This window comes from Ursus arctos, unplaced genomic scaffold (genome assembly GCF_023065955.2).
Source record: "Ursus arctos isolate Adak ecotype North America unplaced genomic scaffold, UrsArc2.0 scaffold_1, whole genome shotgun sequence".
Classification (NCBI taxonomy): domain Eukaryota; kingdom Metazoa; phylum Chordata; class Mammalia; order Carnivora; family Ursidae; genus Ursus; species Ursus arctos.
This window is the reverse complement of record NW_026622763.1, coordinates 66,499,018-66,514,491: the sequence shown is the minus strand read 5'-3', so window position 1 is coordinate 66,514,491 and position 15,474 is coordinate 66,499,018. Positions and strand designations below refer to the sequence as shown.

At 37.5% G+C, this 15,474-nt stretch overlaps 2 protein-coding genes across 16 annotated transcripts in view; one reads left to right on the top strand and one right to left on the bottom strand.

The window, feature by feature from the left end:
• Positions 1 to 720, bottom strand: part of PMS1 (PMS1 homolog 1, mismatch repair system component) — an 87,382-nt gene extending 86,662 nt beyond the window's left edge. For 2 of the 14 annotated variants that reach the window (XM_026492336.4, XM_044381334.3), the window contains exon 1: positions 575 to 678. The gene's annotated coding sequence lies outside the window, so the exon portion shown is untranslated. Of the gene's footprint in view, positions 1 to 21; positions 551 to 574 lie in introns of those variants that run through there. The other 12 variants (XM_048214224.2, XM_044381337.3, XM_044381335.3 and 9 more) reach the window with 10 other exon arrangements.
• On the top strand, positions 542 to 15,183 carry ORMDL1 (ORMDL sphingolipid biosynthesis regulator 1). 2 transcript variants are annotated; one of them, XM_026492338.4, is made up of 4 exons: positions 542 to 913; positions 3,537 to 3,717; positions 9,574 to 9,725; positions 13,261 to 15,183. In XM_026492338.4, exons 2-4 carry the CDS (start codon positions 3,544 to 3,546, stop codon positions 13,394 to 13,396), a joined length of 462 nt encoding a protein of 153 aa, XP_026348123.1. In that variant the 5' UTR covers positions 542 to 913; positions 3,537 to 3,543; the 3' UTR covers positions 13,397 to 15,183. The 2 variants fall into 2 exon arrangements, with proteins under 2 accessions (XP_026348123.1, XP_026348124.1); XM_026492339.4 differs by having other exon boundaries at positions 766 to 960.
• Positions 15,184 to 15,474: the final 291 nt, after the last annotated feature.

Below are 15,474 nucleotides of genomic sequence, written 5' to 3'. Positions count from 1 at the left end.
GATAATTCCAAATTATCTGACCTTTTCTTTCCATTCTCAAATAAGATCAATTTTTGAAATTCACATTTCCTCAGCATGTCACACAGGTGCCTGTCTTCAACGTGTAGATAAACGCAGAATGACACCAGTAAAAATCATGGTTAAGTGATGAGAGTTTGCTTACATCACTTGTATGACGCCACAACACACAATATATACTACACTCACGAGTTACGGCTGTCCGGAGTTAAAATGTCTGCCTGGCAAACAACTTTAAATCCTGCACTCAGAAGGCCTTGGGAAATGGGCTGCAATAAAGGCCCCAGCACGATTTAGTCAGGAATGGCCAAACCAGACAAAAACCGACCGAGCCCTCTTAAAGACCGCTCTCCACGCGTGCGCACCCACAAGCCCGGCTTCGTCCGCTTCCCGCCCCTTCTTGGCGAGGGGACGGGGGCGGGCGGGGGGAGGGGAGTGGGCAGGAGGCACAAGGTTTTCAGCCGCGCTCTCACGCCAAACGGGACAAGTCGAGGGGAAGGGACCCTCGAGACTAACAGAAGACAAGAATGAATGCCCGTTAGGCACACAACACTACCGTCTTGCTCGCGCGAGGTGGACAATTACCATCCACTAGCGAACCAGCCAGCGTCCCGCCGAGCTCACAAGCCCAATCTCGCAGATCCCGGACTCACCTTCAGCGCGCGCGACGGGGCGGGCACTAGGCGCGCAGCGCTTAGTCCCGCCTTGCCCGGGGAACGTGGGACTGGCGCTGCCCGCAGCCAATCCCATGGCGGCGCGTTAGGTACTGAACGCTTCCGCAAGCTGCGCTGCGCTGCGCTGTTCTGAGACTGATCGTAGGCATTCGGCCTTGGAGAGACGCCGTAGCCGCGGAGCTGGTTTTGTTCCGAGCTGGCCGCCGGGAGTGGGGCGGCGGGTGAGTGGGCATGAACGGCTGTAGGGGCTGTGCTGCTGTCTGCGTCGGTAAGGCGCTGTTGGCGGGCCAGGGTAGGCTTGAGGGGAAAAAGCGGACTACGACTTCGTCCGCGGCGTTCCGGGTCTGCCCGTGCGGACCAAGTGGCCCCCGGGGCTTGCCCCCAAATCCTCGTCGTCTTGCTCTGGTACTGATGGGATGTGCAGCTCCGAGAGGAAAGGGGCGAGTGGGGGAGGCGTTGCGGCGTAGCTGCAGCGGCTTTTGCTGAGCTTCCACTGGCCGTGCGCTCCAGCTTTCAGGGTAGGGGCTGCCCGTGGTTTTCTGGCTGGCGAGGAAGTCCCCAAGAGGACGGGTCGCGGTCCTCGAGGCTCTCGCACAGGCAGAGCCGAGAGGCTCTTCACAGTCGAAAGCCCTTGTTTGCTGGTCCTGAGGGGCGCGGTAGACCCTTGGGGTAGGGTCAATACCACGCCAGCTTTGCCTCCCAGCTCAGATATAAATTGTAAGCCACTTTGGAGCTTTATTTTTTTTTCTTTCCATCCTGTGGAAAGTGGGGAAAGTATCTTGAGTTGTGGCATCTAAGTATAACCTATAGCTTATAAAAATAATGTCTGATGTAAAATAGATACTTAGGTGAGAAGAAATATTTACACACGTAAATTTGAGACTTTTGCGTCTTGTTAGTGTTACCAGCTTTCATCACCATAAGCCTTGTTGGGTGTTCCCTAGATGTTTTGGACAGAGAATGCGACATTTTACTCCAGAAACACTTGTTGGATGGGTTTATGAGAAATTCCTCTTTTAATGCCAACTCTGTAATAGAAAAAAGGTTCATGTACTTCTAAATCAGACGTGTTCCAAATGTACTCTAACCATGCCCCCTTCCCTTTCAGTCTCACTGGTTGGTTTTTACCAGGATGATAGGTATTCAGGACAGCTATATTTTGTTCGAGGGATTCTTAGAACCAAGGAAACGTCAGCACTAAAATAACTGGGAACTAATACCTGTTCTTCCTTTGGTGTTCATCTTGAATACAAAAAAGGGAAAAACTTAGAAAAAAACTAATTTTAGGGGCGTTTTAAAGGAGGAAAGACTCATTGTTTTAACCTTATTGTATTATGATTAAGAAACAAACCTTATCCCTAGACCATGTAAATTTTTTGCCACATTATGTTCCTCCCAGGTTCAGTATTTAAAAAGAAGTGATTTAAACCTGACTACTCTTTGGAAACAATGTTACATTAGGTTTAAGAGTCTGGGTACTCAGAATAGACTGGCTGGAACCACTTTGCCTTTTTTTGTCTTTAATTCAAGTATAATTAACAAACTGTTGTATTAGTATCAGGTGTACAGTATAATGATTTAACAATTCTATACATTTCTCAGTGCTCATCAAGATAAGTGTACTCTTAATCCCCGGTATTTATTTCACCCATCCCCCCCACCAACCTCCCCTCTGGCAACCACCACCAGTTCTCTGTATTTGAGTGTTTTTTGGTCTTTTTTTCTTTTTTTTTAAAGATGTATTTATTTGTTTATTTGAGAGAAAGACAGAGAGAGATCACGAGCAGGGTTGGGGAGGGAGAAGCAGACTCCCCACTGAGCAGGAAGCCAGCTGTGGAACTCGATTCCAGGACCCTGGGATCATGACCTGGGAAGGCAGACCCTTTTTTTTTTTTTTTTTTAAGATTTTATTTATTTATTTGGCGGAGAGAGAGACAGCCAGCGAGAGGGAACACAAGCAGGGGGAGTGGGAGAGGAAGAAGCAGTCTCCCAGCGGAGGAGCCTGACATGGGGCTCGATCCCGGAGCGCTGGGATCACGCCCTGAGCCAAAGGCAGACGCTTAAGGACTGCGCCACCCAGGCGCCTTGGAAGGCAGACCCTTAACCCACTGAGCCACCCAGGCGTAAAGTCTCTTTTTTTCTTTGTTTTGTTTCTTAAATTCCAAATATAAGTGAAATCATACGGTGTTTGTCTTTCTGTGACTTATTTCACTTAGCATTATATCCTCTATATATGGACCAACATGGTCCATCCATGTTGTTGCAAATGACAAGATTTCATTCCTTTTTATGGCTAAGTAATACTCTATTATAAATATATATATATACACACACACACACACACACACCCCCCACATCTTCTTTATTCATTCACATGTGGATGAACACTTGGATTGCTTCCATCTTGGCTATTGTAAATAATGCTACAGCTTTGCCTTTTTTTATATTAGTTTATTCTTTTGGTACATTTAGCTCCTGAGCTTTCACTTTGGTTTCATGATATAAGAAAGTGTAGGTTTTCTCTTTCAGTTTGAGTTTTCCTGTCCATTATTTCATTTAGTAAAACCAACATGCTAGAAGACAAGCTTTAGGAAAGGGATTTTAATTTATTTTTTCAATAAGAACCATAAAAATAAGTCCCATTTGTCTTACCATGAAGTCAGATAAGAATTGCTTACTGCTTTCATTAGCGTCTGCAAATAGCCTATTTTGGTGGATGTGTTTGTTCTATTTCAGAACAACTAGAGAAAAATGATCCTAGTAACACTTATTTTGTCATGTCAGAATAGAGTGTTTAGGTTTCCGGTTTTATCATTGTTGATTCATTTCATTGCTTTCTTACAGAGCAAACATGAATGTTGGCGTTGCCCACAGTGAGGTGAATCCAAATACCCGTGTTATGAACAGCCGGGGTATGTGGCTGACATATGCGTTAGGAGTTGGCTTGCTTCATATTGTCCTACTCAGTATTCCCTTCTTCAGTGTTCCTGTTGCTTGGACCTTAACAAATGTTATACATAATCTGGTAAGAATTTCACTTTATAATAAGCACTTATAAGCCTAAAGTTTAGTGCTTGTCAGGCACTGAGGGAGGAAGAAATAGGGAGTTGCTATTTAATGGGTACAGTTTCAGTTTTGCAAGATGAAAGAGTTCTAAAGATGGATGGTGGTGATGGTTGCATAACAATGTGAATGTATATTATACCACTGAACTGTATACTTAAAATTGGTTAAGATGGTACATTTTATGTTATGTGTATTTAAACAATTTTTTAAAAAGCTTAAAGCTTTATGCTATAAAGAAGGAAAACATGATTTAGTTTAACAGTTTTATTGAGATGTAATTCATAATTATATAATATATAATATAACATTGACTGACTTAAAAGTGTACAGTTCAGAGATTTTTAATGTATGTGACAATTTTGAAGAATTCTAATCTGGGATAGGATTATATTTTTTCTATTAATACTTTATATTTAAACATTGGGCCCTTTTTCTAAGTAAGACCTTTTTTTTTTCCTCTTGATGGTTTTATGGAATTGAGAAAATAGTAGGTCATTTTAGCAAAAATTACAAGACACTGTAATTCAGGCTACTGTAATATATTGATTAACCAGAATGCTTCAGAAGTAATTATGGTTTTTGATTAACTGGAGACTAATAACCATCTTTGATTTCAAATCTTGTTAAACTTCAATCCTTTCTCAATTGTATACATATACTCTCCTTCAGTATAGAAATTTTGAGCTTAATCATATCTTATATGATTGAGAATCTTACGGTGCCTTAACTTTTTCATGTTGACTGTGGTTCTTCTGTATTATAGGATAGCTTTGCAAAGTATCAGAGGTTCGGTTGATTCTACTGACCATATTATGCAGCCCTGAAAATTGTCTGTTTAAAAAAAACAACTGATAGTGACCTTTCTTATCTTTAACTGTCTATGAAAGCAGAATGAAAGGGGAGAAATCCATTAGTCAAGACTTAATTGAATCCAGATTAATTATGTATTTGTTTAAAGATATCTAGAAAATGAAGAACTTGGAACATTAAGACAGGAAAATGTAGGAGAAATAGATTTTTTTAAATTAATATTATTTATTTCCTATCTTCTGAGGAGTATTTGAATTTGATTGGAGAAGGACAAGGATAATGTGGTGGTAAAAATAAATGAATGTCCATTTAGTCCATCTTATGCGATAGACTTTGGTAGGGCTATTTTTAAGTAGTGACTTCTCTGAAATATTTGACAAGAGTTACATCCCTTTTACTATAATTCCTTTCCTTTGGCTTCCACGGGATCACTTTTTCCTAGATATATTTCTGATTCTTCCTTTTCTTACCATTGTTCCTTCTGTTTTCCTCTCCTAAATATTGCTGTCCCCAAGGTTCTTTTCTTCATCTCTTTTTATTCTGTGTATTCTATCAAGATTACTTCATCTATCCATAATTTCAGTTTCTACCTGTAGAATGATGATGTTCATTTTAATATTGCCTGATCACCTTGCACCTTAATCCAAACAATTATAAATTGAACTCAGTCCTGATCTGTCCCTTACCACTCACAACCTGTTCTCTGGCTTTGTTCCCGATCTAATCTAAAGGCACCACTGTCTACCCGTAAGTCAAGCCAGATAGCTGAATGTCAAAGGTAAAGGGATTCGTATAATGAGTTATCCAAATTGAGACTGTTTTGAGAGTAAAAGGGAGCTCTAGTAATAACTACTCCAAGAAAATTAGTGTAAATTAGGATCATTCATGCTATTGAAGATATATGGTCACTCTAGTCTTAGATTAACTCCTTTTCCTCTGTATTCCATATCCATTTAGTCAGAGCCCTGTTTTACTCCTTTACTGTCTTTCAGCTTGATCCCCACTGGCCTTGCTATAATTTGTACACTTATTTTTTTCTCAGGTGGATTACTCCAGTAGATCAAATGGTCTCCTGGATGTTCCTCTACCGTCCTCCATTCCAACTTGACAGAGAGTTATCTTCAAAATGCATATATCTTCAAGTCATGCTCTAAGTCCTTCTATGATTCCTTATTATATTCATAGTAAAATAACAAGTTCCTTATGTGGCATGTAAGACCAGTTGATAACAGTACAGAGGCAAGAAAAGGACTCAATCTTATTCCAGCCCATCTCCAAACATGAGTATTGCTCTAACAATAATGAAAATTATCTTGTTGTCACCTTTTTGCTTTGGCTTAGGCTCTTTTTCCACTGTTTTAATACCCTCCCTCCATCCTTTTCTGCTGGGCTGATTCCTACTTGTCCAGGGAAACTACTCAAATATCTCCTCCGGGAAGCTACAAAATTCCCATGCTGCATTCTTTTAAGTGTATTTATCATAGTTTTATAATTAGGAATTTGCCTCTTTATTTCCCATATCTCTAAAGACTTATGTAAATGTTTGCTGAATTAATTAGTCTGTATTGTCACATAATTTTCCCTTCTCCAATGGCACATGTATTAAATGTATTTTAGAAGTCACCCCCTACCCTTGCCCAGATGTTTTCAAATTGGTTGACTGAGATTTTGAAGCACAGTATATGGCTGTGAACAAAGCATAGGTAATTGAGGGAAGCGAACTTCTGACTTATTAGTTCACCACACTAAAAACCTAACTACCAGCCATCGATGTAGCAATTAACATGACTCCAAATTTAAGTTACTTTTGAAGACAGACTACATTAAACCGATAAAATATGAAATACGTACTGAACGCTTTTAAAGGTTGTTATCTGTGGTTAGAAAAAATACTGTCTTTGCCTTTCTGAACCATACAGTAGAAATCTACAGTGATTGTTTTTATTCATTTTTACAGTGCTGTAGTTCACTTTTAGAGGTATTAATATTTCACAAAATTCTTAGCCTAGCTTTTAAAATGAATGAGAATTTTCTGCATTTTGAGCCAGTAAATATTAACAGCCAACCATGAGCTACATATTTTTCCCCAATTTTTTTGATTTGAGTATAAATCATCCATCACTAAATTTTATAGAATAACTATTAAAAATAATGGGATAGAAGTTATATGGTCAGGTAAGATTTTATTCTGTTTAACTGAAAAGGATATATAAAATATTCTGTTTGAATATTCTAAACACTGGTGATGCATGTAGTTTGAAGGAAATAATGAGAGGATTGTTTTTCTCTTTGATGATTCTAATACATGCATTAGTTAGAGTAGAGATTCTGAACTTTTTTGGGTCCCCTACTCCTCAGAATTTAAAAGCATACAAATTCTATTTTACTGTCTCCTGTAAAGCCCATGTGAAAATGGTGTCCTTGTGCTTACAGAATAAACATTCCTTAGCTTAGTGTCATCTTGGCTTAATATCTAACACTTGCTGTGTACCAGCCCTTGTTTCTGAGGTATTCATGCTAATGGGAGAACAAACATGTAAATAATTCTAACAAAATATATTGTGCTATAAATAAAAGTATTTTCAATAAAATTCTATACAAGCACATAGGCTACTACTGATGAGGAAGGCTTCCCTGAGGAGTTGTCATTTGAGCTGAACCTTCAAGAATGAGACAGTTGACAAGGTAGCATCGCAGCTTTTGCCTCAGCAACAGAGGACATTTCCCTCTTCTGCATTGGCTGTGTACTTGGTAACTTTGATAGCACTTTCTGTCCTACATTTTAGTTGTTTATGCATATTTTTTTTTTTTCTTACCATCTCTTAGAAGATTGAGTTTTTTTCAAGGCTGTGGACATTTCTTACTCAATTTCATATATGCGTACATGTCCTGTGTCCTGTACATATAAGCCACTTATTAAATGCTTTTTGAGTTAAATCTAATTGAACATGAGTCCATTTCTGTATAGCTTAGGTGTTATTGTACTAAACAACTTTTGAATTGCCTAATGGAATAATTAGAAAGTAGACTCAGCTTTGAAAACAATGGCTCTCTTAACCTAGTTAATAATATAAAATTTCAAATCACTAATTTTTCTTTTTTTTCCATATATTTATTAAAAGTTGAGGAAGCAAAAATGACACCTCATTGTGACTTCTAGGAGGAAAAACTGTTTGATGATAATATTTAGGCAAGAATATTGTGTTACTGGGGCGCTTGGGTGGCTTAGTCGTTAAGTGTCTGCCTTCGGCTCAGTGTGATCCCAGGGTCCTGGGATCCCACGTCGGGCTCCCTCTCCGCTGGGAAGACTGCTTCTTCCTCTCCCACTCTCCCTGCTTGTGTTCCCTCTTTCGCTGGCTGTCTCTCTGTCAAATAAATAAATAAAATCTTTAGGGGCGCCTGGGTGGCACAGCGGTTAAGCATCTGCCTTCGGCTCAGGGCGTGATCCCGGCGTTCTGGGATCGAGCCCCACATCAGGCTCCTCCGCTATGAGCCTGCTTCTTCCTCTCCCACTCCCCCTGCTTGTGTTCCCTCTCTCGCTGGCTGTCTCTATCTCTGTCAAATAAATAAATAAAATCTTAAAAAAAATAAATAAGTAAATAAAATCTTTAAAAAAAAAAAAAAGAATATTCTGTTACTGGTGCCTCAGACAGTGATCCTGCAATGAAGTACTACCAATGATCTAAATAGAATCATAACTCAAGGAAACAAAATCTAGTATGTATTGGTTTTTTCCAAATCACAAAATTAGATGTTCAAACATATCCCTAGACAGAATGGATTTTAGTAATGTTTTTTACTTTCAAAAACACTGACTTCAGGGCCACCCGGGTGACTTAATCGATTAAGCATGACCCTTGATTTTGGCTCAGGTCATGATTTCGAGGTCCTGGGATTGAGCTTCACATCTGGCTTTTCTCCCTCTCCCTCTGTCCCCCTTAAATAAATAAATAAATCTTTTTGAAACTAACTTCAAAAGAAACAATATTGGGGCACAGTGGTGATTTTTAAAAGCAAATTGAGTTGAACGTTATTTCTACTATATAACCATCTTTGTTATGTTAGAAGAGAACTATTGAGGGGTGCCTGGGTGGCGCAGTTGTTAAGCGTCTGCCTTCGGCTCAGGGTGTGATCCTGGAGTTATGGGATTGAGCCCCACGTCGGGCTCTTCTGCTGGGAGCCTGCTTCTTCCTCTCCCACTCCCCCTGCTTATGTTCCCTCTCTTGCTGGCTTTCTCTCTCTCTCTGTCAAATAAATAAATAGAATCTTTAAAAAAAAACAAAAACAAAAAACTGTTATGACAAAGACAGTCTTAATATTAAATATTTTCAAAACCATTCCCCTAATGTAGAAATTTTATTATTATTTACAGATTTGTATGTTTTTATCATTTTATAAGTATCATCACATTTATTAATAGGACACTAAACATTCCTATACATCAGGGATAAGATAATCCTGTTTCCTGGACACCTAGGTGGCTCAGTCGGTTAACCTACTGCCTTCAGCTCAAGTCATGATCCCACGGTCCTGAGATTGAGACCCGCTTTGGGCTCCCTGCTGAGCCTTCTCCTTCTCCCTCTGCCACTCCCCCTGCTTGTGCTCTCTGGCTCTCTCTTTCTTTCAAATAAATTAATCTTTTTTAAAAAAATGATAATCCTGTTTCCTAATAGGAAAGGTATTAGAAGATCTAAATGTAACGATGTAAAGTGGTCCTGATGTTACTTTTTGTGAATTTTCAATTTAATGGGACATGAAAACAGGTTACTTTCAGTTGATCTTTTACTGGTTTTCACCAAATAATATTCATATGCCTCTGGAAGTTTTATTTTACTATGAAGAAACTGGCCACAGCCTTTCACAAGTAATATGAAAGCTTAAAATTTGAGCTGTTAAGTTCAATCACCCATACTGTCATAAGTAGTCTGGAACTATCTTTATGCTTACTGACAAGTACTAATTTTATATTTGGTATTGATTATATATCCCCTTGCTTGTTTTCCAGGGGATGTATGTATTTTTGCATGCAGTAAAAGGAACACCTTTTGAAACTCCTGACCAGGGTAAAGCAAGGCTCCTAACTCACTGGGAACAACTGGACTATGGAGTACAGTTTACATCTTCACGGAAGTTTTTCACAATTTCTCCAATAATTCTGTAAGTGGTGGAAGTTTTTTAGGTATGAGGAAGATTGGGTAAGAGGGAGTTGTCCTTTTATTAGGTTGAATTTCAATTAGAAACAGAATATTTATTGAAACCTCTACAAATAAATAGCTACCACAGAGCAAAAATACAGGCAAAATCTTTAACAGGCTGGTAATAATACCATTTTTACCTCAGTCAGTAACCTATAGAAACAATATAATGTGCCCATCAGTATCTTTAGACATTCTAGGATATACAGGTCTAATATACTCTAGTTCATATGCTTAAGTTGCTTACAAGAAAGCTAAATGCATAATCTTATTCTATATTCCACTATCAGATTAATCTCCCTAAACAAGGATTTGGATGATTTCAGATGAATTTCATTGACCACCTTACCGCCCCCCCACATACACACACACAATTTAGATGTTCAAACTCCTTGAGAGAGACTGCTGTATAGTTTATACACAAGAGAAGTTAGGCTTTCATCGTAGAACAGAGCTGGGTTGAATCCTGTGTTTATCACTCAGCCTGCTTGGTTTGCTCATAAATGAAATTCTAGCCAGTAGTACATAGCTCAATATGACGCCATAAGAAATACATGATATAATATGTATGTGTAAAGCATTTAACCTTATATTACCTCCTATCACCTGATATTCAGGGCCCTTCACAAAAATGGTTCCTACCTCATTTTTCCATTATGTGAATATTTACCCCCATCCATCTCCCACCTGGTCAAGCTCTTCTAAGCAGCATTTCTTGAATACTTCATGTGTAGTCCTATTTCTATGCCTTTGTTCAAATCATTTCTCCTACCTGAAATACCTTCTCCTTTCTTAATTTATCCTTCTTTCAAGATTTAAATCCTACCTCCTCAATGAGGTCTTTTCCTTAGCACCCAACCTTAAGTAATAATCTGTTTTGAACTCCTTTAGTAGTTATTATACGTCCCTTATTTATGTCACTTTGTATTATCTGTTATTATAAATGATTTGTTTATGCAACGAATTTTTAAGTGCATGGATTGCTTTGAATTTCATACTCAGTACAGTTGGATGCATATAATGGATGCTTTACGTATATCTTAATCAAACACTATATACCACACAGCTTATATATAGTAATGCATCCCTGATAAAATCAGTGCAGTCTGGAGTAACAGAAAGACTTCTTGTAGGCATTAGGATTCCTTAAACTGGGACTTCAGGGAAGGTAGATTTTAGATAGATGTGCAGAAAAAGGAAGGCATTTTCAAATGAAAAGAATACATTGATCATAAAGTGATAGGTTTCTTTTTTCCTATATTGATAGCACTTTGAGGAAATTTTTAAAATTTTTGTTCCAGCCCCACATAAAATTAACATCAAAAGATTAATGATTTGTACCACATAACAAAGATAAGTGCAATAACAAGAATAATAGTTATACAAACAGCCCTAAATTTGGGTTTTAGCTCTATTGCTTTCTAGCTGCGTGACTTTTGGCCATTTCTTTGAAAGCCTGTTTCCTCATCTATAAAATGTTGAGGATTGCATTATAATGAATGTAAAAAGCTTGACATACTGAATTTTTAATAAGAGTTATCACAAAATAGTCAACTAAGATGTACCTGTGTACAACATCCATATTTCTGAAAACATATTTTTGACCCACAGGTATGATTTCAAATATTCTGTGATTAAATTCCTTATATAACTCAAGAAACAACATTAAAGCCATCTATATAGCATTGATATTTTTCAGAGTGCTTTCACATTTTCTTATTTGATCATCATTTGTCAGGTAGGTGAGGCATGCAGTGTTATCCCAGATTTTTAGATAAAGAAACAGGCTCAGATGCATTACCTTATTTCAGATCTTGCAGCTAGTTAGAGTCCAGAGCCCGGATGAAATCCTAAACTTCTAATACAGGTCTCTTTCCAATATACCCTTTGGCATCTGGAAATTTGGCAACTGGCAATTACACAATTCCCACCTTGGTTTTGCATCCCCTTGGAGGATTGTCTAGGTTTTTATAAGAGCCAAGTAATTTTTATATAATTTACACATAAAGTTAGTTTTTATTAAAAGACATAAAGGGGGACATATGCTACAGTATGATGAGACGCTATTCCAAGAAGATTTACTATTTCCAACGTATCAGGGTATACATAAAGCCCATAATGATTATGGGAGATGAAATGAGCTTACCAAATGCAAGTGGTATCTTATTTTGTTCAGTGAAGGAAATATAAAAACAGTCTTAAAGTGTATGAAAGTTGGAAGAAAGGGTTTAGACTAAAGGTTGAAGAATATGGTTTATTCTCAAGAAGCATTTTCTGATTATAATTTCTGAAATAGGTGGAAAATTACAGAATTCCTCAATTTAGATGATTCTGAAAATGATGTATACAGCTCTCTGTGATGTTTTTAGCCATACCTGAAAATAGCTCTTCTTTTCTAACCGTATTGCCCAAGATGTTTTTCTCCCCTTATTAGAAATTATGACAGTACTTAGAGGAAGGGCTATTAGGATATTTTCCTGTATGCTCTAACAGTACTAATTAGGTAAACACCCATATTCAGACTAACTTTGTAGCTCTGATCAAGTAAAGTATGATGTTTTAGTCTTTACATCCTGTCTATATTAGGATACTCTCAGTGGCCAGATGGTGTGTCTGCACTCTGATGTACCCTTGGGTAAAACCAGACAATTCTGACTTGATGATTTATGGTCCTAAAGGTAGCTTAGGCTTGTTAAAACAAATTCTCAGATGTTGAATGTCTTTGAATATGTACATATGTTCAATTACAGCGAAGTAGTTGGAATTTTCCGGTTAAACCGGTTGTCGACCTGTTCAGCTATAGTATGGAAATGAGAACATCAAAAGGGCAATCAAGTATTTGCTTTCTTTCAAAGATACGGAATTGTACTAATGTACTAACACCCCATTTTTCACAACTTCATAGCCGTAGTTTTTAACCTTTTGGTGGCTCACAAAACCCTTTGAGAATATGCTTTGGATCTGGATCTTCTCTTCAGAAACATACACATAAATACAAACTATACGTGAAATTTCAGAGAATTTTATGAACCCTAGTTTGAAAGACTTAGGCTTTAAAGGTTGCTAAGTAGCAAACACATTCTTTTTTTTTTTAGATTTATTTCTTTATTTTAGAGAGGGAGAGGGAGAGAGAATCCCAAGCAGACTCCATGCAAAGCACAGAATCCAATGCAGGGCTCAATCTCACAACACTGAGATCATGACCTGAGCCAAAACCGAGAGTTGGACATTCAACCGACTGCACCACTCAGGCGCCCTGCAAACATTCTTTTAAATGCATTTAACATAATTGCAGAAATGCAAAATGTGCATATATGCCTCCATTAAATAGGTTTTTAAATCCCAAATTAATTTAGGCCCCAAACTGTAAAACTCCTATTTTAGTGCTCAAAAGTGATTCTGCTTTTTTAGGTATTTATGTTTCAGTGGCTTTTTTTACCTTTAAAGTTTTTACAAATTTTACATGTTACATATGTTTTTAATTTTTATTTCCACAGATATTTTCTGGCAAGTTTCTATACGAAGTATGATCCAACTCACTTCATCCTAAACACAGCTTCTCTCCTGAGTGTGCTAATTCCTAAAATGCCACAGCTACATGGTGTTCGGATCTTTGGAATTAATAAGTATTGAAATGTTTTGAAATGGAACAAAAATTTTTACAGCTACTAAGTTTTCTGTAAGGAAGGAATGGTTAGTAAACTGCACTGTTTCCATGATAATGTGAAATGAGAAGTATTTACATTGGAGGGCCAGTTGCTGGTTCTTCATACGCTGTTTTGAAGTGCAGATATTTACTAGAAGATGCCTCTGTTTAATGCATGTGGTATCTTTCTGAAGAGAGGCTTTAGGCAGGCTGGGCAGGCCCAGCTTATAAGTTAAGGCTGTAAAGTGAGGGTATAGTAGATAAATCCAAGGAAATAAGAGATTTATAAGACACTGAGACCAGATTAGCTTATAATGAGTGGGCATTATTTTAGGAGAAGAAAAATTCCAATCATTCAGTCAGTTTAAGCAGACATACATATAAACCAGAATCACCTCTTTACAAGTTTATTATAGATCATTTTTATTACCATATGTGTTCCTCTTGTGTTATATATGAGGATATTTCCCTCCTGTTTTATACAAGCCAATCCCTACCATATGATTGTACTTTTTTGGTTTTGCTGGCTCAACATTATATTGATGGAGGAGGTCATTTTTACATTTATTAAGTTACTGAGTTCATGAAGGTCCACCTTCATGAGTGGTGATAGAAGACAGCCAGGCATCTTACCAACAGCCTCTGATTAGCCTTCTAATTTTGGAGCAGAGTGGGTTTTGCTGCCTTTCCAGACACAAGGCCGCTAATCCAATTAAGGAAATAATTTATTTCACACAGTTAAAATATATGGTAATTTAAAGCTGTCTGCTTATTTGGTTGATCAATCTAATTGTTAAATTCTGCTATTATTTAGAAAAGGAAACATAAAATGGACAACTATTTAGCCAGCCTGTGGTCTGGCAGAAACTGCTTCTCCAGCAGTAGTACCAAAGTAAATAATGGGGTCTTCTTTAGCAGGTCCTCAGTAAAAGAAAACATTGTCTTTTCTTACACCCCCTGCTCTCGGCCCCCATATTTTGCCCATTAATGTTTTGCCTTTCAATACGTGGGTTTTAGTGTAGATTAACCCAAAGTGGTAACTATATCCAAAGCAGCAACCATATTGAATTCTTGTCACTTAGAGAAGCTATAGTTGACATTAATTGCAAGAAATAACTATATACTACTTTGAGAAGGAAACACGTCAAAAACAAAGTTCTGATATGGGATGAAACTGAAAACTCCAGTAATATTTGTAAACAAAACTGAGTGAAAAGAGTTGTAGACCAACTGAAAAATCAATTTGTTTTAATAAACTGACTTTTGGGGGGTAATGATCATTGTTTTGTATTTCAGAAGTATTGAGTTTAGAAATCAGTTGTATAATAATGCTTTTGTATGTTTGTCTTTTCCCATGTATTTTTAAACCAGTAATCTATACTTGAATAAAACTTTTCTTTCATGTAAGATTATTGCAAATAATCTCCAAATTCAGTCAGCAATGTCACATTTATTTTTCAGGGTTTTTTAAGCAACTGAATTTGTAAAATTAAGGTAGTTAAAAATGTTGCTTTTCTTCATTTTAAAGGCTTAAATTTTTGCACAGACTTGAGATAGAAATCTACTTCTGTTAATACAGGCCTTCTGCTTTTTTCCCCACTTGTCACCCTTCAATGTTTTAAAAGTATTTATTCAATAGATATTTGAGGGCCCATCTGGTGTAGGTGTTGTTTTAGGTATTATGGCTATAGTTTGTAAGCAAGACAAACCAAATCTTTTCCCTTATAAGCTTACATTCAAATTGGAGAAAAGATAATAAATGAGTCAAAACGTATTATTTCAAAATGTATTATTTCATTATTCCAGTGATAAATGCCATGGAAAGAAAATTAACCAGGTGAAAGTCAGGAGAGCCTACCTCAGAAAGCCTTCCCTAATGTTCCTAAGGTGATTTTTGGACTAGAAAGGAGTAATAAGGAAGATGAGAATGGTAACACATGAGGTCAGAGAAGTAGTAAGGGTCAGATCATATAGGACTCTATTGGCCAAGGTAATAAGCAAATTTTCTTCTAAGCTTGACAAAGCCATTTGATAGTTTTACATAGGAGATTAAAGGGGTCTGATT

Coding starts and splice junctions, on each gene's coding strand:
- ORMDL1 (XM_026492338.4), top strand. CDS start 3,544: ATGAATGTTGGCGTTGCCCACAGTGAGGTGAATCCAAATACCCGTGTT. Junction 3,718..9,573: donor CAAATGTTATACATAATCTG/GTAAGAATTTCA, acceptor CTTGTTTTCCAG/GGGATGTATGTATTTTTGCA. Junction 9,726..13,260: donor ACAATTTCTCCAATAATTCT/GTAAGTGGTGGA, acceptor TTATTTCCACAG/ATATTTTCTGGCAAGTTTCT.